A 23,396-nucleotide genomic window follows, 5' to 3' on the forward strand; every position below is an offset into this window, starting at 1 on the left:
CGTACATAAAATGCATATAAATATCAGTTATTCTATATCTCCCAATAGTATGTCTTAGTAAGATGATATTTAAATGCTTAGTTTTATGATCAAACCTCTCTAGTTTCAATGGCGGGGGCAAAACATACACTGATCAGGCATAGCATTATGAGCACCTTCCTAATATTGTGTTGGTCCCCCTTTTGCTGCCAAAACAGCCCTGACCTGTCGAGGCATGGACTCCACTAGAGCCCTGAAGGTGTGCAGTGGTATCTGCACCAAGATGTTAGCAGCAGATCCTTTAGGTCCTGTAAGTTGTGAGGTGGAGCCTCCATGGATCGGACTTGTTTGTTCAGCACATCCCACAGATGCTCGATTGGATTGAGATCTGGGGAATTTGGAGGCCAAGTCAACACCTCAAACTCGTTGTTGTGCTCCTCAAACCGTTCCTAAACCATTTTTGCTTTGTGGCAGGGTGCATTATCCTGCTGAAAGAGGCCACAGCCACCAGGGAATACCGTTTCCATGAAAGGGTGTACATGGTCTGCAACAATGCTTAGGTAGGTGGTACGTGTCAAAGTAACATCCACATGGATGGCAGGACCCAAGGTTTCCCAGCAGAACATTGCCCAAAGCATCACACTGCCTCCACCAGCTTGCCTTCTTCCCATAGTGCATCCTTGGTGCCATGTGTTCCCCAGGTATCCGGCCATCCACGTGATGTAAAAGAAAAGGTGATTCATCATGCTCCGTGGTCCAGTTCTGATGCTCACGTGCCCACTGTTGGCACTTTCGGTGGTGGACAGGGGTCAGCATGGGCACCCTGACTGGTCTGCGGCTATGCAGCCCCATACGCAACAAACTGCGATGCACTGTGTATTCTGACACCTTTCTATCAGAACCAGCATTAACTTCTTGAGCAATTTGAGCTACAGTAGCTCGTCGGTTGGATCGGACCACACGGGCCAGCCTTCTCTCCCCACGTGCATCAGTGAGCCTTGGCCACCCACGACCCTGTCGTCGGTTCACCACTGTTCCTTCCTTGGACCACTTTTGATAGATACTGACCACTGCAGACCGGGAACACCCCACAAGAGCTGCTCTGGAGATGCTCTGACCCAGTCGTCTAGCCATCACAATTTGACCATTGTCAAACTCGCTCAAATTCTTACATTTGTCCATTTTTTCCTGCTTCTAACACATCAACTTTGAGAACCAAATGTTCACTTGCTGCCTAATATATCCCACCCACTAACAGGTGCCATGATGAAGAGATAATCTGTGTTATTCACTTCACCTGTCAGTGGTCATAATGTTATGCCTGATCAGTGTGTATAATGCAATGCAGTACAAAAATGATTGTGACATGTACAAATGAACATTCCTCAAAAGCCTGTATCATATTTAATACTCACATTTTAAAATGATTTTTCTAAAAATGATGTATGGATAATCAAACAAACCTATGTTGCTTCCCGTAAGTGTTTATCTTGAAATATTACTAACAATATAATAGAAATTCTTAGGTTTACTTTATAAAAATCAGCAAAAAGACACATGTACAATGACCTGAAGGTGAAAAGTTTTAGAATTATATTTAAAGGCCTTTTACTTGCATTGTGTAAACAGGTTTCTCTTCTTTTTTCCTCAGATTTGATCATGTTGAAAATTTAGAAGCCTTAGAAATTTGCATAGCAAATATGATACAGTGGGCTTTGTAGCGTTAAAATAGTAAAATCAACAGACAGTGTTCCACCCTGAATACAGCTGGACACTGCAGTTAATTTGATTAAATCATTGTATGATTTGACCCTTTAAAATACAACACAACAAAAAAAGGTGGCTTTTCAGATGTTTCACGAGGTCAGTTATATAATATTTATACTATATATGTAAGCAATAAGGTACTCGAGGCTGTGCTGTATTGTGAATTAGTCACCGCTAAAGGGCGTTGTTAGGCACAACGCAAAGCAGAGTGCCTGCAACCCCTTCAGCCGTGACTCATTCACGATACAACACTAGCCTCGAGTACCTTATTGCTTTTATAAAACGGTTACCACACAATACAAATATTAAAGCCAAAAAATATCTATCAATACAACTTTCATGTAAAATCACTAAAAGCCTTCCTTCCACCAGAAAAAAATAGTCCCTGACTGTGAACAGCAACAGAAGTTACATTATTACGGCATTAGATGGTGGCAAAGACTGTCTTTATGAAGGAAACACTCAGTAGCGAAGACTTTTATATTGAAAAGACTCAATTGTTGTGAACACGGAACAAGACGCAACTGACAAATGCTTTGACTAGTGCTGTCAGTCACGGGAAAACCCTTTAACTGTTAAAAGGACAAGATAATACATCGGACATTTAAAAAGATTTTTTATTATGAACATAGGACTGACCTGAAGGAAAATGCTAAATCTGAATACAGGTAATAAACTTGCTCACTCTATCTCTTTCTCACAATACTCTTCTACATAATACAGTAAGCATCAATGAACAATATCAATTGAGAACATGCAGTTTACATTGCTAAGAGTGGTTGCTAAGGGTGTTGTGTAGTGATACACAGAACCATTGGATGAAGAAGTCATAGCCGTGTTTTATCGTGAATAAAACACAACTATTAACCAATCAGAGTCAAGGACAGGAACTAACCATTTTATAAAATATCATTTAGACCAGAGATTAAATAAGTTTATAAGTGAATCCATAATTAAACTCAAAGGTTTTAAAAGCATCCAAATACATTCTTATGAATGTAATGAAGTACTACGCTAAAAGTAAAAGCTTGCTTTCTGAAGTTAGATGTACCAGTTTGGACAGGGATACTGCATAATGCATTACCGTATAGACTGCTTTTTTTAGATGTTGCTACACAGGCTGGTCTCTTTCTGTGCTGTCTTTCTCTCTCTCTTATCCCCTCATGTTCTCTCTGTCTCTTCTCTGCCCTTGGTGGTGTCGTGTTGGTTGTAGAGGGAATACATTAAATAATCAATGAGAGGAATCCGATTAAGGAGAGTGCTTTCCAAAAGGGGGGCAGAAGACAGCAGAACAAAAAGAAAGAGGCAGAGGAAGAGATATATCATATGGAATGGTATATCATAATAATGGAACGGATATAATCAGTGATCACTGAAATAAATAATATGAGATATGAGATAGATCTGAGATATATCAGATATATTGTTAATTGCAAAAAAAGAAAAAGAAAAAAGTATGCAATATCTATGATGCATGAGATGCAGTATAGATTGGTCCAAGCACCACACAATCATATGGCCCGTACATACACCACTGCACATCTGTGTTTTCCATCAGAGTCTCAGGGGAACGGTTGTGTGTTTGCAGAAAGCAGCAGGAAGAACAAACTGGAACCCGAGCTGATGTTTATCTGGATTTTCTCTTTATAAGCTGTATGTGTGAACTTCCTACCAGGACAAATGTGCATGGAGACAAAAATAAGTGAGGTTTGTAGTGACAGGGAGGATTGTGTGCATGTTTTTTCTCTTGTATGAATAAATAAAATTATTGAATATGTGGGAAGCGCACATGGTTATTAATCACATGTGTGACATTCCGAATGACTTCACATATCCATAATAAATGCAGCCAAATATGTTACATCATTCATATTTTGTTTCAATACTCACTTTGTTTATGTAAGTTTGCATTCTGGCTTATTTTCATCTTTGACTCTAAAATGACTCTAATGCACATACATATATCATTATGTATAAAATATGCATGAGACAATGGCTAATTTTTGCATGTAATCAGAACAGATGTACAGGTAAATAAACAGATGAAGGGTGAGACGTGACTTACATGAGAATACTTAAAATGCGGCAGTGACACACAGATGTCTGTGACAGCAAGTCCATGATAACATGTTCATTATTTCCTTGTTCTGTATTCCTCTTCCATCATCATTGTCATCACGTAGCATAACAAAACATAACTTTGCATTTTCTAAATAAAATTTGAGGAAATGCTATTCTCAGTAAGACTGTTTGAAGCAGATCTCTTGAGCCTCTGAGATCTTTACAAGCTAACAGATCTGTCCAAAAGTGCAGTCCTTGTATTTTGTTAAAGGAATAGTTCATCCAAAAATGAAATTTCTGTCATTATTTAGTGAAAGAGTGACATTTTCCACATTATTCACTGTATCGAAACATTTTCAGCTGGTTAAACTTGGAAATGAAAGTTCACCTGCTGCCTTAAAAATGTGAGTTAACTCAACTAAACATAAGTTAACTCAACTTGAAGATAACCTTTGTTTCAACTCACAAATAGTCAAAACAATGGATTACTTTAAGTTAAAAATTAAACTTTCATTTCTAAGTTTAACCAGCTGTAAACGTTTTACATATTCTCATATTCTTAACCCAAGTGAGATTTTCATGTGACAAACAGACACTAAAGAACATGCATGGTGCATATGAGACCTTTATTTCGTTATTAATACAATGCACGTGATGTGTAATTTCCAGAATCATTTCTCGACACAGCATCAGATATGAATGTTTTTCGTCAGCGTCAGTTTCTCTTAGACACAGCACTGAGAGACCAGTTGTGAAGGAAAAAACACTAGAGCCTATTGGACTTGGACCAGAACTACTGGACAGTAGAAAACATCCTCTGAAGTTTCCTTAGAAGCTACTGTAAGTATGACCTGGTAACACCCAGTTTTTATACTTCAAGGAAATATAGGCTAGGAAGGGCCTGTTATACGAGGAAGGGCCTGTTTAATGAAACAATGCAATCCAATAATGTTATAAACACAATGGATCATCCAAAGGTTATTTTGAACCAAACAAGGACATGGTTCAGTCAAAATGAGTGGGAAAAACAGATCAACCTGAATTTGATATAAACACATCAGAGTTGCTCAGTCATGATGTCAATTAGTAGGCTAACCCAAAAAGTTAATTTGGCATGGGTTTCCTTTGGGATTTTCAGAGGGTTTTCTAAAGTAGTTTGCGATTTCTGAGTAAGAAAGGACTGTGGTTAAAATTACTTGAAGAGACTTTTGTTTGTTCTACAATATAAATTGCAGACTCACCTGAAACATGAATTTTAAGACCATTGATAAAATATAAAAACAAACAAACAAAAATGTATATTATAAAAAATGCATATATACATATATACATATATATACTTAAATACATATATACACACATACTTAAATAAAAAATTGCTAATTCTAAAAACCCATTAGAAATTCCTAAGGGATATTATACTGTGTATATATACAGTCAAACCAAAATTTATTTGGACACCTTGAACATTTCATTCATTAATACAGGTATAATATGTCACAGTTTACTTTATTTTGCAGTCCTCACTTACATAAATGAACTATAGTGTCCTGCACCAACGAGTAAAAATATATCAAAAAAATCTAAAATGTCTGAATCATTTTTGGTTTGACTGTATGTCTATATATATATATATATATATATATATATATATATATAAAGCTAATACTATTCCAGGTTTTACAAATAGTCCAGTCAAGAACCTTTATTGATTTGTTAGCTTTATATTTTGCCATTTTTGAAAATGATGTTTTAAACAGGACTATCCATTATTTCGTAAGTCTCAGTTTTCTGTAAAATAATGTTAAAATGCACTTTGAGTTCATATTAATTTAGTTTCTCTCTGAGATTTGTGCTCACACTTAAACATACACAGTGTTATAAAAAAAGGGGGGATGATTGATTTGGGCAAACGTCACGACAGTGCACTTTTCACATCCACTGAATTAAAAGTTGCTATGACGTAGACACTGCCAGTAATTCAGATGACTTCCAGCCGCGCTGTTCTAGAAACTCGCTCTCCCCCCGCCGCGCTGCGTCTCACAGCTGCGCGTTACGAGGGAGGACAGAGTCGGAACAGCCTGCCGAGCCAGGGCAATAAACACAGGCGGTCTCTAGCGCGCTTGCTCTATGACCCGCCTCATTTGCGTCATTCGAGTTCAGTGATTGGTCAAAATTCTGATCTCGTTCACGAGAGCGTCAAAGACCTGTCAATCAAAGAGAAACTGGAAATGTGCAGCCTGTTTTCGCATAGACCACTTTAGCTTGCGTGCTTGTAGAGACGAAAAAGTTGAAAATATCTGTTTAGAATAGCGTATAATCTCTTAAACGGCAGTTATTAAAGTCAGTAACGTGTTGACTGCGCTTATATCGGCGGGGGACATTTTCTCAGAAACCTTGAGCGACACATAGAGGGGTAAGTTGTCCAGCCACGTCGCTTTTTAAGGTAGTGAAGTACCGCACTTTGACGCTATTCTGTGGATGTTTCTCTGTGAAGATTTGTACATCAGTTTGTGTGTCATATTATGCTCTGCAGTGCTGCTGTAGCTCAAGCTGTGCTGGTGTATCGATCACAGTCTAAACCGCTATATTCTGTGAACGGGATGCGCTCGTGACGGAAATAATGTACACATTGTTTCATATGAGCCGTTACATGAAGTTGGAAGAATGTTACTGTTGTGACTAGTTACTTGGAGCTTACATGGACTTAAGTTTCACAAACACGTCTTTGTATGTTGCCAAGTACATAACCAAAACAAAGAAACATAAAGTTTTCCGTTTGCTTGAACACATGCTTTGTAACCTGATGTCAGAGGGATTTTTTCAGCTGCTTTGCTGCATATCTTCGTTTCCTCATAAATGCAGATTCTTGCTTATGCCATGGTGCTTTTATAGATAGATATCGTTTCTTGTCAGTGGAGCCCACTCCCCTTTATCTCTTCTTCTCACAGTCAGTCGATAAAGCCGTATTTGTCAAAATGTACAATGCTAAAGTGTGCTTATAGGACCAAATAGACAACGCTGAAATTAAATTAAGTAAATTAAGAAACACAAGTGAAAGTGAGAAAGGGACAAGTGTAAAATAAACAGGCCTTGATACTCAGAGCCAGAATCAGAGCTTTACTGGCATGATTGCCATCATTTACACAGTATTGCAAAACCGTACGTAAATTTCTGAATTAGAATAAATAGGGTGACGTAAATAAAGATATAATAGAAAAGAGACGAGGTTAAAAATACACACATTTAAATATATAGCTACATTTAGCTCTTTGGGTACTAAAAAAGCCCATTATAAATAAAACGTATTATTATTATTATTAATAATAATAATAGAGTAGCCTAGCCTAGAAAACGTCTCGCGATTTCACTTCTCATTATTGTTGCATTCAGTGGATTAGGCCAAATAAAACAGCTTTTTATCCTGTTCTGGCAGCTTTCGTGCTTTAGGCTTTCTTTCTATCAGTTGCATTGGTTTTAAGATTATCTTTTTTTCACACGCGCTTTCTCCAGGGGGATTCCCCACCTCTGCGCCATGACGTCACCTCTTCCAGTATATGGCTAAGGGAATCCTCGTGTGGGATGGAGAACGGCGGCATCGTCTTTTGCCTCTAGTTGGTCACCGCATTTTCGCTTCAGTCTTTCGTGTCGTTTTGCTTTTTACACGCCATATGAGACCAGTTTCAAAAACGTGTACTCTGCACGATGCTCCCGAAAGATAAACACTTTAGAAATGAGAGATTAGGAGATCCGCCCTTTGCATACACTGGATATTCACTTAAAGGGATAGTTTAAAGCAGAAATTCTGCTATCAAACCTGTATGAATTTCTTTCTTCTTCTGAACACAAAAGAAGATATTTTGAAGGATGTTGGTAACCAAACAGTTTCTGGTCCCCTTTGACTTCCATAGTATTTTTTTTTCTTCCCATACTATGGAAGTCAGTGGGGTCCCTGTTTGGTTACCGACATTCTTCAAAACATCTTTTTTTGTGTGTGTGTTCAGCAGAAGAAATTCATACAGGTTTGGAACAACTTGAGGGTGAGTAAATGATGACAGAATTTTCATTTTTGGGTGAACTACCCCTTTAAGTAACTTCATGAGGTGCATTTCCCATGTGTGGTGCACACTTGATGACTGCTTTCCCTGTACTATCTGGTCAAAAAAAAAAAAAAAAAAAAAGAGAGAGAGAAAGAAATAACATGAAATTAAAATTTGTACCGAATTTTATAAGGTCACAAGAAACATACTATATATTCAGTCAAATGCGTCCAAACTTTTGACTGGTTCTTAAAGGTGTTACTGTCTGAAAACATGATGGTATCACATGGTACCGCATCACTTCTTTTCTGCAAGGGTAGGAGTTTACTGTTATACGTTTATGTCATGTTTGCAATAATTAGTGCTCCATACCTTCATCCTATGTTTTTTTTTAGTCATGTGCAGCTTCCTCTTTTGTTTTCCTGTTTAAAATGTTCAATACCAGGAAGCACTTTACACTGTAAAAAATGATAATCATCTTGTAATTTACAGTAAAAAACTGTAAAGACATTGACATTCCTAGAACTGTCTGTGTGACGCCTCACCTTCGGTGTTTTTTCATTGAAATAACTATATGTTTCTTATTAGTTAGAGTTTTATGTTACATTATTGCATTATTTTAGAGTTAAATCATGTGTATTATTGTGATGTTGTTTTGTGTTTGTATGCTGCACCTTCTATATGTTCGTGCTTAATGCAGCTTGTGGAAAAACATTGTGATGATGAGCTTTGATTCATCATGTGGCTTTCTCTTTACCGCCTGTGTTTTTAAGGTGTTTGTCAGCATTATAAAGTAAAAAAAAAAAAATCTTTTAATTGTAAAATATAAGGTATATTCACAGTTAATGTCATTTATACAGCTGACGAAACACACAGGTGTTTTTTACTGTAAATTTAAGGCCTATATGTTATATTTCTGTAATAATAACCCGTAGATTATCGTCTGCTTGTGAGTGTACAAGTCTGTATCAGTTCAAGACAAGCCAATTAGATGATAATATCTCCCTTGCTATATCAGGCAGTGAGTCTCTTCTCACTTCAGAGAAGGGCGTAGAGTTTGTTTTTCCAGGGACTCAGACCGCAACATTAGACAACTTGTATGCACATCTTGTTTTTTATCTGGGTGACCCTAATGACTCACACCATTATCACTGAGAGAACTGATGAAATGATGGTAATTTGTACCTTTTTCTGGTAGAGGAAAATCATATTATTCAGTTATACTATTTTAGGGGGAAATAGCTTTATCTAAATAGATATGTAGGGTGAATTCAGGTTGATTGGGACACTTTTTCCAATTCATCTCAATGGCAAAAAGTGTCCTAATCACCCTGAATTCACCCTACTGATAGATGACTGTCATAGATATGTAAGGATTTTTGACTATTTTCCATTGATTCCTCCTTTGCAGCTGTAAAACTGCTTGTAGGTTTATGTTGTTTCTGTAGGTTTCTTATTTACACCCACATACCAAAAAAAAAAAAAAAAAAAAAAAGTCCTGGATCTGCTCTTTGCCATAGTGCTTCCAGCATCTGTGTTATTTGGTCATACTGTTTGTATCAGGGTGATATGAGGATGTGTCATCTCTGAGTATTAGCGTAACATTATCTTCCATGCATCATGAAATTCCTAGTTAGTTTTCCAGTAGGTTAAAACGAAAAAGGGAACTTAATTTTATTGGCATCACATTGTTGTCACATTAGCAACAATCAGCATGACAGATATTTCAAACTAACACTGGGGAAACTGCGGTCGAAGACAAGCCTTCACAGTTGAAAATATGTGGGTGGGGAAGTTATTGAATTATAGCAGTTATTGTTGGAACCATTGAGAGGTCTCACAGCAGTTGTTTGTTGAACCTTTGAAGCCAATTCCGTCAAGAAGGAAATAGTCCTTCAGAAAATGATTTGCGTTAATAACCCTCCAGATTGACTCCTTATTATAGAGCAAAAGTGTCCAATAATTGGGGTGTAATCAAGATGTGTAAAACTTTTTAATGCAGGAAAAAACCTGTGTAAATGTGCGGGTGTCTCTCTTAATGTGACGGATGTTCTCCTGGTCCGTGGATTAGCATGTGGGTGTTATTGAGTTTCTCTAAGCTGTGCTGATGAGAGTTAAAGGTCAGTGGGGTCAGACCTTATTTGCATAGGAATAAGTTATTAGCTTGAGAAATTTCAACCATTCTAACTGGTAAGCATTAGGGGTGTAAGAAAATATCGATACACGTGAATATCGCGATATTATGTTTGGCGATACTGTATCGATTCTCAAAAACACTGTATCGATATTTATTTATTTACACCCAAGATTTGTGGCTTTATGTTCGGTTTAAACCAGAGACTGTATAAAACCGAACCGCTAGATGTCAGTGTTATCTCAGAACGTAAATTGACGCGGAGCCGGAGAAGCGCAAGGTGCATCGCTAGCGTTAGCATTAGCAAACCCAGCTCACAACACGATACAATTATTCTGCTCCTGCGGTATACAGAGCTGAAGTGTGGACTCATTTTGGCTTCAACTATAAAGAAACCACTAAGGAGATCGACAATAGTTTATTGTTTGCAAAATAGGCCATGTTAAAATCCAAAACTCGGGAAACGCATTGAATCTGAGAGCTCACTTAATATTCCGACGCCTGCTGAGAGAGGCGTTCGATAGAATATGTAATATGTACTGCGTGCTTTCCTCTCAATAACAAAATAAATACACAACAAAAATGACAGCGGTGACAGCAGAAAGAAAGCATCTGATCATAGCGATGTAAATATGTTTGCACCAGCTCTGCAGTTCAGCACTTCAGTGAAGGCACGTTTATTTAAATAACACTTTATACATTAGACTGCTAAAGCAAGCAGCTTTACAGTATTAAATATAAAACAAACAGACATTCAGTCATGAAATGGACTATGCACTTTCTGTTGTTAAAGTTTAGAAATTAAAAACTGCTATACTGTGAACCTTTAAAACATATACACCTAAGGAATCCTGCAGTCACTTTACTATTTTCCCTTAAATTGCACAAAATAGTGATTAGTGATATAAATGAAAATGATACTGTATTGATTAAATAAAATAAAGTTGTTTGTCAGGTTTTATGTGCATGGTGGTGTTCTTTATGACAGTTTTTTCTAAAAAAAACAAGAAATATCGCAATATATCGCCTTTCTTACACTATCGCAATATGTCACAATATATCGTATCATAACCCCTGTATCGTGATACGTATCGTATCGTCAGATTCTGGCCAATACACAGCCCTAGTAAGCAAGTAATTCTGGTCAGCATGTTGTCATCCTGGCTGTTCAGCTGCCCTCACTAAATATATACAGTGAGTATATACTGATGATTTTTTTCAGTAGTGTTAACAATTATACAATTAATATATATATTAAAATTTTGCAATGGAAAACTTACTGCAGACAAGATCTTTGAGAGAGAGATCTTTGACAGTTTCTCAGTCTAGTTTCCTCTTACTATTTTTGTTCTTTTAGCTGGATCTAAATGACATTTTTTGTGATGTTTAAGACCAGTCAGATATCTTTTTTTTTTTTTTTTTGCAAACTCCTGATTTAAAGAGGCTCATATGTCAGTGTTAAAATGCCTTACTGCACAAGGAAGGCATTTCGGGTAAGGCCATTATCATTTTGACTTGATGTAAGATGAAAGTCAGAATATGACATGCTTTTGCCACCTCAAAAGCATATGATACATCTGGCATACTTTCCTTTCATTGTGATCGTCATATTATATAGGCTCCATGTTTCACTTGGCAAAGGTATGCAGTTTTGCATGCTTATGTGAAAGCCCTGTTAGTTTCATTGAAATGCAGGCAACAGCTGTCAGCTGTTCCTGATATTACTTATTTATGTCCTGAGCTTGCTTTTCACCAGACTGCCTGGAGACCTTGATTCACTCCTGCTTAAGAGACTAAAAGGTTGTGTTCATACTGCAGCAGATAAACTTATTTCTAAACCTGATGTTTACACATGGCCAAGTCAGTCAGACACAGGTCACATACTGAATATTGAAATAGGACTGATTAGATGTCCGACTTCATCAGCTGTTTCTACAGACTAACTAAATTGATTCAATTTGATTTGTTACTAATTGGTTATTTATTTTGAGATAATTTAAATAAGTTGGACCATATTGCATTCATTTTTCAGATTAGTTACATACCGTGTACCATTGTTATGAACCAGGAACTTTGGATTTATTTATTTATTTATTTATTTTTTAAGATTTCCTTATGACTTTTGTTTATGATTTCTTCATACTTTGACATGTCTTTCATAATGTTTATGATCTTGGGATCAGGATGAAATGCATTCCAACTTGGCCAGAAAGCATGATTTTGTTTCCAGCATAAGTGATAAACAACAACCAGACAAATATTCAGGAGAAATTAAAAGGGAAATTACTTTGGATTAAAGTTGGTTAAAGGGCCCAACAGTAAGGATTGTCAGAATGATAAAGGATGAGGGTTTTGGGCCAGTTGACAGAACAATCATTTTCATTGATCTGGTATAACCTTTTTTTATGCCTTGCAAACATAAACGTTTGGTTTTCTGTGATGTATTCTACATTGCTGTTGCAAATTCTGCTGATTTGTGACCAAGATAATGTTATCTGCATAACATAGATGGGTTTTGTCAAAATTGCAAAAATGACTTGATAATGATAGTTTTGAAAGCATCAGTAATGTGTTAAACTACAAAACAATTAGTAATGTTTTGTATCATTTATCATTGTTTTCCAGCAAAAATATTTACAGGATTAAGGATTACATTACAGCTGTATTGTTTTACAGCTTTACAGTTTGTTTTGTAAAGAAAAAATGTTCCAGTGAACAAAAGAAAAATTTAATATTTAATGAAAAATATAAATATATCTAGCAAATATAAGTTACATTGCTAAAAATAAACATTGGTCTTTGTTTTTTTTTCTGTCGGGGCCATTGAAAATGTTTGGCAAGCAACATTAAAATTAAATGCAATAAAGTTAATGCAAGACAGCAGCTTTTATATAGATGTCGCAAAGTTCCAGCTTCAGTAGATTTCATGACTTTGCTAAATTGTTGTGTTGAAAACTTGTAAGGGGTGCTACATAGGGTGCTAATGAGGAAGACTTTTGGTTACATTTTGTCATCCGCCTTGTTTTAAACTAATTAGTTGGTCCATGAGGTGTGAACACTGAAGTCACTTCTAGAAAGGAATAATGTAGATACTAGACATAGATTTGGATGCAGGCATATGGTAAGCATTTGCAACAAAACTGAAGTATACTTCGGGTTATTAAGCAAAGATCTTCTCCCGGTAGATTCGTTGGAAGTATACTGTACGGCACTTTGGATAAAAGTTGCATTGTCCTGTCTGATGGTGTTTGTAAATTGTATGTTTTGAATATGATCCTGTACTGTGTTTACGGTAAGTTCAGACATGTGGGAATTTATCGGAATAACAAAGAATCAGTGTCATGCAATGGAAACAGAGGAAATGGCACTTAAGTAAATTGTGCACCTCTTCATAGGTACCCCATAAGATTGAAAGAGTGTGTTGTAGGAGGCAGGTAGGAGGTGAGAGACATTGTTAAAGACAGAGAACGACAGATCAAAACACAGCTCGCTCCTTCCTCAACCTTCATGGAAATGGAAAGTTCAAACATCAGTCTAAAGCCAGGTCTGGGTTTTTTATTTATTGTTTGAATATTGGCCACATTCATTAGTGTCACATCCATTGAGCTCCAAAATGCTACTGTACTATAAACAAGTGGCTAATTCATTCAGTAGAGAGTACTGCAGTGGTTCCTTTGACAAAAACCCATAGGATTTTTCTGTTGGCTTTTGGATAATTGCAGAAAATAAGTTCTGTGACCTGACCAACAAAAGTTTGATTCTTGCGTGTTTTGTTCCTCATGATATTTTTCACAAATGAACACAACTTTTATGTATTTTGAAGCCTAAATGCAATCCCCAGAATTAAAAAGGTAAGCATAGGCTATAAACAAACTAAACCACAATCCTTTGACTGGTTTCACATTCACTTAATTCTTTTGAACCCTGGTGCTTTTAAGCACATCTTAAGTTATCACAAAAGTGCACGGTGCATGATAGAAAACAGAATGCTGGTCAATATATTGTGTGTTTTTTATTAATTTGTTGCTATTATGCACTTGCGTCTACTGTATGTGCGTCACATGAAGGCGGCATTCTGCTGCTTGCAAACAGACTCTTTTGAGGAAACAACTGATTGCGAGCCATTCGTTTGCCACTAGTGACTGCGCTCACTACTATGCACAATTACACTGCACACTCACTCTTGCTTGTATCCGAGGTAATCACCACTGTCATCCCTTACATGTGTTTTCCTTACTAATGACATCGTCGTCCTCGCCTAAAATGTATGATTAGTTTACTTCCTGAACAAGTGCGCACCAGAGTCCAAGTTGCTTTCACATTCACGTGAATCGCCCCTGGACTCAGGCCGCCTCATACAGGTAGTCTCGGGTTCAGTAACCAGGTCCGCATGACTGCTTGCACATTACTAATTTTTTCATGCGAAACATGCCCTGTTTCGAACTAAACTAAGCACCCTGAATGTCCCCAGCAACCTCTATAGTCACATTTAGCCACTTGTTAGCAACCACCTTTTTCAAGAAAAGTAAAAGCTTTGAAATGGTGACTTCAAGCCAAGCTATTATTATTATTATTTTTTTTTTAATAAAACATCAACATCTTAACCTTTGTTAATTCTTAATCTCATTAATTCTTGAAGGGATAGTTCACCCAAAAATGAAAATGATTTACTCACCCCCAAGCCATCCTAGGTGTATATGTCTATCTTCTTTCAGACAAACACAATCAGAGATATATTTAAAAATATCCTTGCTCCTCAAAGCTTTATAATGGCTGTGAATGGGGGGCCACATTTTGAAGCAAAAATAAAATGCATCCATCCATCATAAATATAATCCATATGGCTCCAGTGGGTTAATAAAGGCCTTTTATAATGTGATATGTTTTTGTAAGAGAAATATCTATATTTAAAACTTTATAAATTCAAATAACTAGCTTCCGGCGGACGACCGCATGTAGAATGCGCAAGTCGACTTGCGCCAAATGAGTAATCCTCTGATGCGATGTATGACACAGGATGTAGGAGTATTGTAAGCTTAGACGCCTCTCACAGTTTAAACGAATAGGGCTGTGCAACAAACTCAAGCTCCTCTTCTCTTATACCAGATTCCTCTGACATTAATATTTAAAAATTATCATTTTAGACTAATTCATGACTGGTGTTTTGTTTTGCTCTATCCTCTGGTCAGAGGTTGCTCTTCTGCCGCAAATTGAGGCGTACGGCCGTCTATTGGAAGCTAGTTATTATAGTTAATAAAGTTTTAAATATGGATATTTGTCTTACAAAAACCCATCTCTTCACTTCAGAAGGTTACACATTGCATGACTTTACAATAGGAAGAATCGCAGACAACTCTGTCTGGTCTGCAAACTACGTTTCACAACCAAACACATGTGAGAAGTGATAAGGAAATAAGGTAAGGTCACGCTTAAGACCAGAATTGTTATCAGCTCTGATGAAAGATCAAATAGACATGGGTGCTCCTGCCAAAGTTCGACTAAACTTTCCTCCATTTCTTGAGTCCAAATAGACAGAGAAGGAGCCTTTTTTGAACCAATGCTTGCTGATATTCTGGTCTATAACTCCTCCCCGAACTTCCCGCTGCCCTTTATCTTGCTCTCTCATTTGCTGTAGGTCATCGCCGATGTAATTTTCAGTCAGAACACATTTCACACAGCAGGATTTTGATTTTCGCAGACAGGTCCAGATATTTTGCATATCAAATATCTCACGGGCATCGGCGACACATTGTCGATTCTCTCAGATCGCGTCTTTGATAATTCACACTGCGTGATACTCACTCGTGTGAACGAGCACCGTTTGCCTCTGATTTCAGGCATTTGTCAGCGATTTCGCAAAATCTGTCGGCGAGTGAAAAGCTGGGCTAAAATTGTGCAGTGTGAACTCGGCATAAGGCTGGGGCTGCAAGTCAGTTGTAGTTAGGGCTGCAAAATAAAAATATAAAAAATCTATCTGAAAACTGTCTGTTTTTCTACAACATTAAACCTCAAATGTCAACTATATATTGGTTTGGTTTCTTCTTTAAATAATAATAAAAAAAAGTCAACATATGCATGGTATAATAATAGGGCCACCAGTGTGGTTCCCCAAGAACTAATGTTCCCCTAGGGCCTGAAGTGGCGTAAACTGCGCTGCTTGTTGTTACTTTTATTTTGACGGCGCTGAGAACAGTTCAGACAGATCCTGAGCACACAGTGCTCGCATTCTCCGTCTTCATTAGTTTATGATCTGTTTAACAGTCCTGTCTAATACGTTATTAGATAGAACTGTTATACAAAGAAAGTAGACAGTATATGAAACAGTATTTGCTTTTGCCGTGCCCGTGTGGTTGATGCCAAATGTCGCTAGCTTAGCAGAAATACATAATCATGTTTTGCTTGGTCTGCTCAAAGTCGCGCTGGATTTTCTCCTTAGCATACGGTTGAGAGGTCCATCTATCACTGTTTTCCATGTTTGTAGAGTTCGTTCATGGAGTAAATATTTTTTAAAAATGGCGGGTGCTGGTGTTTCGCATGCGTTCGACATATCAGCGTACACCTACGTCACTGGTAGCGCCTTTTATGCTGGGTTAGACCTTTTACATCTTGAAGTAGTCGTGATTCGCCTCTCGCAACGTAACATGCTCTAAACACACCTCTTAAACACGCAGAATAATGTAAGTGAATATTTTTCCTTGTAATCTCGCCTTTGAACGATTACGAAATCGTGGCATCTGTAATCGTAATTGCGATTAGAAATTCAATTAATTGTGCAGCCCTAGTTGTAGTTCTTGTGTTTCTTTTTTTTTCTTCAGTTATTCTGCTTGTTATCATTAGGTGTTTTCATTAATGCATAATCATCACTCATTTAATGACTTAATTGTCTAATTAACTCTAGCGCTGCTTTAGTGTTACTTTTAACACCCTGCTGATGGTTCTCATATAAACACAGAGCAGTGTTAATTTAACACCGGGGACAGATCCAGTATACTGATACAATATTCTATTTTCTCCCAACTGTTTATGTTCACCTAAGACATAAATGACTGGGTTTATGTGAATTCTCATCAAGCTCGACATTTTGACATATATTTTTGTGTATACAGCATTTGGCTGTTCAGGCGCACACCTGAAGCTCAAAGTTCACTTTGCTTTGTCCGTATTCCGCTCCATCTCAGAGGGTTTCTCTTTTGCACTTTTAACAACTCTTTTTAATATCAAGCACATCCCATTTTACAAAATGTTACATTAGTTTACCGATTTGCACTTTAAGTTTGGGATTTTAAGGAGGAGCAAAAGCTCGGTAAGGAAAGAAACAGAATGAGGCACAATAATCATTTTATCTCATATCATATTTTCATAATAGTTGGAAGCCAAAATCAAAATCGAAACTCAATTTCGATTTAATCGCACAGCCATACAAAATACTCACAAAATCTGCAAGTGTAGCCAAAGTTGCAAGTGAGGTCGACCAGAAAGTTGTTTGACATAACAGGAAGATTAATTTTAATACATCTTTACACCTCTAGACTCCAGGCTTTTGATCTCACTGGGTGAACTTGAAGTGTACCTTCCGTGGTTTTGGGTTGTTTGCATACACTAGTTTATGGTAACTCATTTGAGAGCTGGAAAATAAACTTCCTCCAAACTTTACCCGAAATCCCTCCCATCTCTGAGCCTATTGTTCTCCATCAGCTCTCCACTGGGGCTGCTGGATTCTTCTGAGAGAACTTTTTACAACCTCGATAACTTGCTGATCTTAAGCTCACTATGACTCATCCTCTGTGTCTGTGACATTTTCTCTTTGCACTTTGAGCCACAAACCCAGCCAACATCATTTAAGCTCACACTAGCTCTGAGAAAATCATCTAGTTACTCAGCACTTCAAGGAAGGAAGGCTAACCAAAATTGAGCCCCAGGGTATTGTTTTGAGCCTCTCCTAGGTTAAGTAAGTAATCAGCAGACATTTAGGTTGCAGTGTGAGAGCTAATACAGGAACTATGTGCGTTGATCTAAAGTCATCTGACTGCTGTTTGTTTCTCAGGAGATGATTTGGGATGTCATCACTAATATTCCTGGGAATATTTAATCTTATTATTGGGAGTATTGTCTAGCTGTAACTGAAAACGGATGCCAGGTGGTGGGAGAACACCAAATCTTCCCTCAGGGAGCACATAGATCATAAGCTTTGTGGTTTCCTCCTCTACTGTTAAAATTCTTGGCAATATGATCCAAGATATGTATCATCTAAAATGCAGTGTTCCTGATACACTGAATGCCTTTTGTGAGCCACGAGTTATGTAAATTGTGCAACAGAAACATCCTTTCCTGTTTGTATGCTCAATTTCGGTTTTAAAACAGATTAGGAGCATTTGGATTTATATTGGTTGTTTCTTCAGAAAGAATATATTCACCCATGTTTTTTTGTTTGTTTGTTTTTTACATGCTCTGCCACAAAAAATGTGATAATTCTTTTAACAAAACATACTTTTTATCATATGTATTTTATATATTATATATAAATATTTTGGTATTTTTTTTTTTTAATAAAGTTTTTTTTTTCTTTTTTTTATAAGAAGAAAATATGCAACAAGTTGAATATTATACAGTAATAATGTACCTTCATAAATTAATAAACACACTTTTGCTGGAAAATGGTGGCATATAATACAAAACATTAATAGTAATAAATAATATTAATACAGTTTATTTATAGCGTGCCACTCAAAGACTCTTTCAAAACAGTAACTTTAAAAGTCATATTTGAAATTTTGACAAAACCAACCCCTTTTGTTAACCAACTAGATAAAATAATGTGGGTGAAAAATCAACAGATTTTGCAATAACAGTGTAGAATACAACACCGGAAACCAAATGTTTGTTTACGAGGCATAAAAATGAATGTACAGTATGAAAGAATGCTAATTTTTCAGTGGCAACTCAGAACTGACCCGAAAGGACAAGTGACAGTCCTGCCAACTGGCCCTAAACACTCCCATCCCAGTCCTGTACCAGTATCCATGGCATAGCAGTAATGTCATATGATGTTCTTGAACTAAAAGCCAGACCAAGATTTCTGGTTTCACCTTTTGTCTTACCAGTGTGTACCTAATGAGGGGGTGGCATCACGTCGTTAATTGGTCTGAGAATTGGTCTGCTGCATTGGTGTCACTAGCTGTGTTTATATGAACCCTAATAATTCGATTGCAATCAGACAAGTAGCACAATAAAGTCGCATGTAACCACATCAGTCAGAATGAATTGGCCAAATCAGATTAAAATTTCATTCAGATTGTAAGGGGTAGTTCAAACCTTTTCTAATCTGTTCGAAAAAACAAACACTTGATCGGATTGAAAACCGAAACTGGAAAGTTCTGAGCATGTGCAATGACATAGAAATGGCGTAATGACATATGACGCACAGTATTTTGTTATTGTTGGATTAAGTGTCATAAATGACTGTGCACATGTCTAAAAATTAATTCAGATTTGAAGCTTGACAAATAAACATGCACATCAACTCAATCTCTGTATTTAGCGGTCACTACGTTCAGACTCATCAGTCGGTATGAATTAATTGCAATTGAAACACAAGGTGTTCATGATGTGAAGAGAGTTTTAACCAGAATAACAAACAGTGTTTATGAAAAAAAAGAAAAAAAACCTACCTTTTAACTTTATGGTTTAATTATTGTACACAGATAGTAAAATGACCTTATAATGGTGAAAAATCCAACAGGTAACAGAGAAGTTAAAGCATAAAGTAGTCTATCCAGCCAAAATAACATTTAAATAACATTTATAACGGACTATATTGTAAATACAATGGATTATTTGACCATTATTAAGTAGTCTGCACAAGTATTATATACTTTCCAAGATGGCAGTGCTTTCAACGTATCAGGCATTTTTAATTTATAAGTCCAAGTCCAACCCTCCACCTCATACTCTTCTAGTTTCACCTGTGCATAGTTCACTTCCTCATTGCACACACAGCAGGTAGATATGGCGAGTGAAGTTGCAGTGCGTTTTGTGGATAACAATGTAAGTTTGCTTTATTTTAGTTATGTTTTAGACATATTTACCCTTTTTTATTGTTATAAGGCTATCTAATGAAAATCTGTTAATAGTCTCTTTAGTAATTTATATTAAACATACTCTGTAAAGAATGAGTTTGGTTATGTTCTGATAAATTATAAATAAATTGTATACATTTAAAAAAGAGATTAGGATTTTTTTTTTATATTTATTGTTTTTATATATTTTATGTAAATTATACATTAAAATATATATATATATTTTTATAAGGAAAGTTCTTGTTTGGCAAATTTACAGCTCAGTATTTGGATGAGTTTAGTCAAAAGAGAAGTGAAATAAAGAAAAGCAGTCAAGTTTCGTGCATGAGGTCTTTTTTTTAAACACAGACTTGAGGATGCATTTCCCTTTTCTTGTGTCCTTTTTCTTTCTGTCCTTCTTCAGTGTACAAACCTGAGAGATAGTGTGTAAAGAAAACATGTTGTGTGCCAGCACTGGTCTTTTTTAGTCTGTTTGTCAGCACAAACCTCTGAGTGGGTGTGGATGTGGTAAACTCTTGAGTGTGTGTTCCACAGCATATTGAGGTAATGTAAAGAGAACGGTGTCCATGGGCTTTTGAGGTTTTCCTCTTTGAACGGATGCTCTTGCTGTTTTACGATCAACAGCCACTGATTTCTGTGGCCTTGACACGCTGGTAACAGGCACTTCCTTGACTTCTCTGATGTTTTTCTGTTTTGTTGATAAGACTAGGTTGCTAGCAAAGACCAGACATTTATCTACTAGGTATTCCTTTTGTGAATTTATCTGCAAATAGAAGCAATATTCAATATTGTAGACCTTGATATGTGCTATTTATGTCTGTTTTCAACAGCCGTTGAGGTACTTTCACTCTTTGAGTTCGCCTCTGTTTTTAACTGTTTATGAGGAAGGAACAAGGAAGAGAAAAAAAAAAAATCTTGACAAGCTGAACGGACCCGTTTTTTTTGTCTGTCTTGTTTCAAATGATTTCTCAGTTCCTTCTCTCTTTCTGTCCTGCAGGTCAACATGGCCCAGTGGAATCAGTTACAGCAGTTAGAGACACGGTATCTGGAGCAGCTGTATCACTTGTACAGTGACAGTTTCCCCATGGAGCTGCGGCAGTTCCTGGCCCCATGGATCGAGAGCCAGGACTGGTGAGTTGCCAGCAGTAGACAGGATATGACATAAGAGATAAGGACCTCTGCATTCTGGAGGTCTGCTTTTTTAAGCCACAAGATTTAACATTTGTTTAGAATATTTTCCGGTATTTTGCGTGATGTTGTGATGAAACTTTGCGACGGATCTTTTCTTCCATTTTGTGACATACATGCAAGTGTAACAGATTATTGAGGGGGAAAAAAAGTAGCACGGGGGACTTGGTTGTATGCATCAATTGCTGATTGATGATAGATTGATTGATGATGATAGAGTTTCCAGTGAGGGGGTTCTGCCAGTCTTTGGTCTTACTATTGAGAGTCAATCTATGTGTGAATGTTAACATAAGTTTAGTTCCATTTGATAGTGTCACTATGATTTGGTTTAGGTCTACTGGAGTTTATATTTGGGGGTAACTTCCTGCATTCTTACTTTGACCTAAGGATGTTACCCCTGAGTATTGTCAAAATCTTTAAGGAAAGCCCATTGAATGCCTATAAAATACAGTGTATAGCTCTCTTAGTTAGACTTGATAACTGCAAGGCCAAACAGCATGTTCTCAATAAAGAATCTTGCCGAAGATACACTCGAGCCTCCTGGTTTCCTACAACTTCCTTATTCTTAGAATGTCGGTCATCTGTGGTGATGTCACGCCTCTGCCCGTAAAGCGATCCTGGAAAGTCTGCTGTGAACAATAACACGAACCAGTGCCATTTTTGTTATCTGAGTTTTTTTTTCTCTCTCACTGCATCAGTGTGAATGGCTTCTTTATGATTCTGTTGTGGACTATAAAATGTCACTCTGAAATGACTCATGTCCAGTTTCATCTCCTCATTAGTCTCACAGCATGCATCTATAAATAAAGAGGTAAATATTGTAAAGAAAATTAAATTGTGTTAGTATATAATTTAGTTTAGTTATTAACTAGTGAAGTATTCTCTGGCCCCTTTCTATACCTCTGAGCATTACACTTAGAGAACCTTTGAGTTGTGGTATATTAAAGGGATAGTTCACCCCAAAATGAGTTCTTTCTTCTGCTGAACACAAAAGATATTTTGATGAGAATGGGTAACGGGTGATTGCACCCATTAGTATGGAAAAAAAAATTCTATGGAAGTCAGTGGGGCCCATCAACTCTTTTGTGTTCAGCAGAAGAAAGAAATTCATACAGGTTTGGAACAACTTGAGGATGAGTAAATGTTGACAAAATGATTTCATTTTTGGGTAAACTAACCCTTTAAGTGTTAGTGATATAATTTTGAAGCTGAGATATATCTCTTTAAAGTCACCTTAAAATCAAAATGGTCTTTTTTTTTTTTTTTTTTTATGGATTATTGTTATAAAGGATTTATCCGTGCACATAATTATTTTAAGTCATGTTCCCTCGTAATCTTTCAACTTCTCCTCCATCTTGCAGTGACATCCCTTGTCTTCTCTGAAGATGTGTTTACTGGCGCGGGGGCGGGAAAACCTGTCACTCACATGAGATAGCTGCAATACGACAATGACAATGACTCGGTCAATTCCCAGGGGACAAAATTAAGTCCTGCCCTACATATTTTTTTTCTTGCTCGAGAAACCGTTTCACTTGAATATACATCACAATAGGGAAGACAAGAAGATCGCACCTTGGTAAATCGTGCATATCCTTCTCACCCAACACATGACCTACCAGTTCCGTAATTTAATGTTACTTTTTGTTCATTTCATGACTTAATAATTGATAACGTAATGTTGCAGGTTCGTAATTTTATTTGCTCTTTATATAGTGAAGTGATGTACAGCACGCGCCTTCACATTTGTGAGTGCAAATGAAGAGCACAGTAAACCATCTGACAGGACAGGAAAGTTTGTTTTTCTGAAGTGAGACTTTTATTTTGTAACAAGTTGTGAAAATAATGTCAAAATAATGACACTGACATATAGCCTGACAACATTTCATTTGACCGCATAAACTGAAGTAGGACAACACGTTTTCTCAGGCACGCTTTACTTACAAACTGCGTCTGACAGAAGAGTCAACAGCATTCATCCGCGTCTTTTAAAATAAAAGCCTCGCATCAGAAAATTTTTTAGAATTACGTTGTTGTTGTTGATGACCCACTCAAAACAGTCCTGCAACCCACTTTTGGGTCGTGACCCATCAGTTGAGAAACACTTATTTTAATAGATCAATAATGTTGTCTCTTTCCCTTTTCTGTTGAATT

General features: G+C 36.9%; 1 protein-coding gene across 6 annotated transcripts in view; it reads left to right on the plus strand.

The window, feature by feature from the left end:
* Window positions 1-5,996: 5,996 nt before the first annotated feature.
* The window catches only part of stat3 (signal transducer and activator of transcription 3 (acute-phase response factor)), a 32,447-nt gene continuing 15,047 nt past the window's right edge, over window positions 5,997-23,396 (plus strand). For 3 of the 6 annotated variants that reach the window (XM_051889618.1, XM_051889620.1, XM_051889623.1), the window contains exons 1-3: window positions 6,007-6,223; window positions 7,321-7,421; window positions 21,055-21,188. In XM_051889618.1, the coding sequence (XP_051745578.1) occupies window positions 7,365-7,421; window positions 21,055-21,188 (191 nt within the window). In that variant the 5' untranslated portion in view covers window positions 6,007-6,223; window positions 7,321-7,364. Of the gene's footprint in view, window positions 6,224-7,320; window positions 7,422-19,935; window positions 20,026-20,691; window positions 20,711-21,054; window positions 21,189-23,396 lie in introns of those variants that run through there. The other 3 variants (XM_051889621.1, XM_051889619.1, XM_051889622.1) reach the window with 3 other exon arrangements.

Source organism: Ctenopharyngodon idella, chromosome 3 (genome assembly GCF_019924925.1).
Source record: "Ctenopharyngodon idella isolate HZGC_01 chromosome 3, HZGC01, whole genome shotgun sequence".
Taxonomy (NCBI): Eukaryota; Metazoa; Chordata; class Actinopteri; order Cypriniformes; family Xenocyprididae; genus Ctenopharyngodon; species Ctenopharyngodon idella.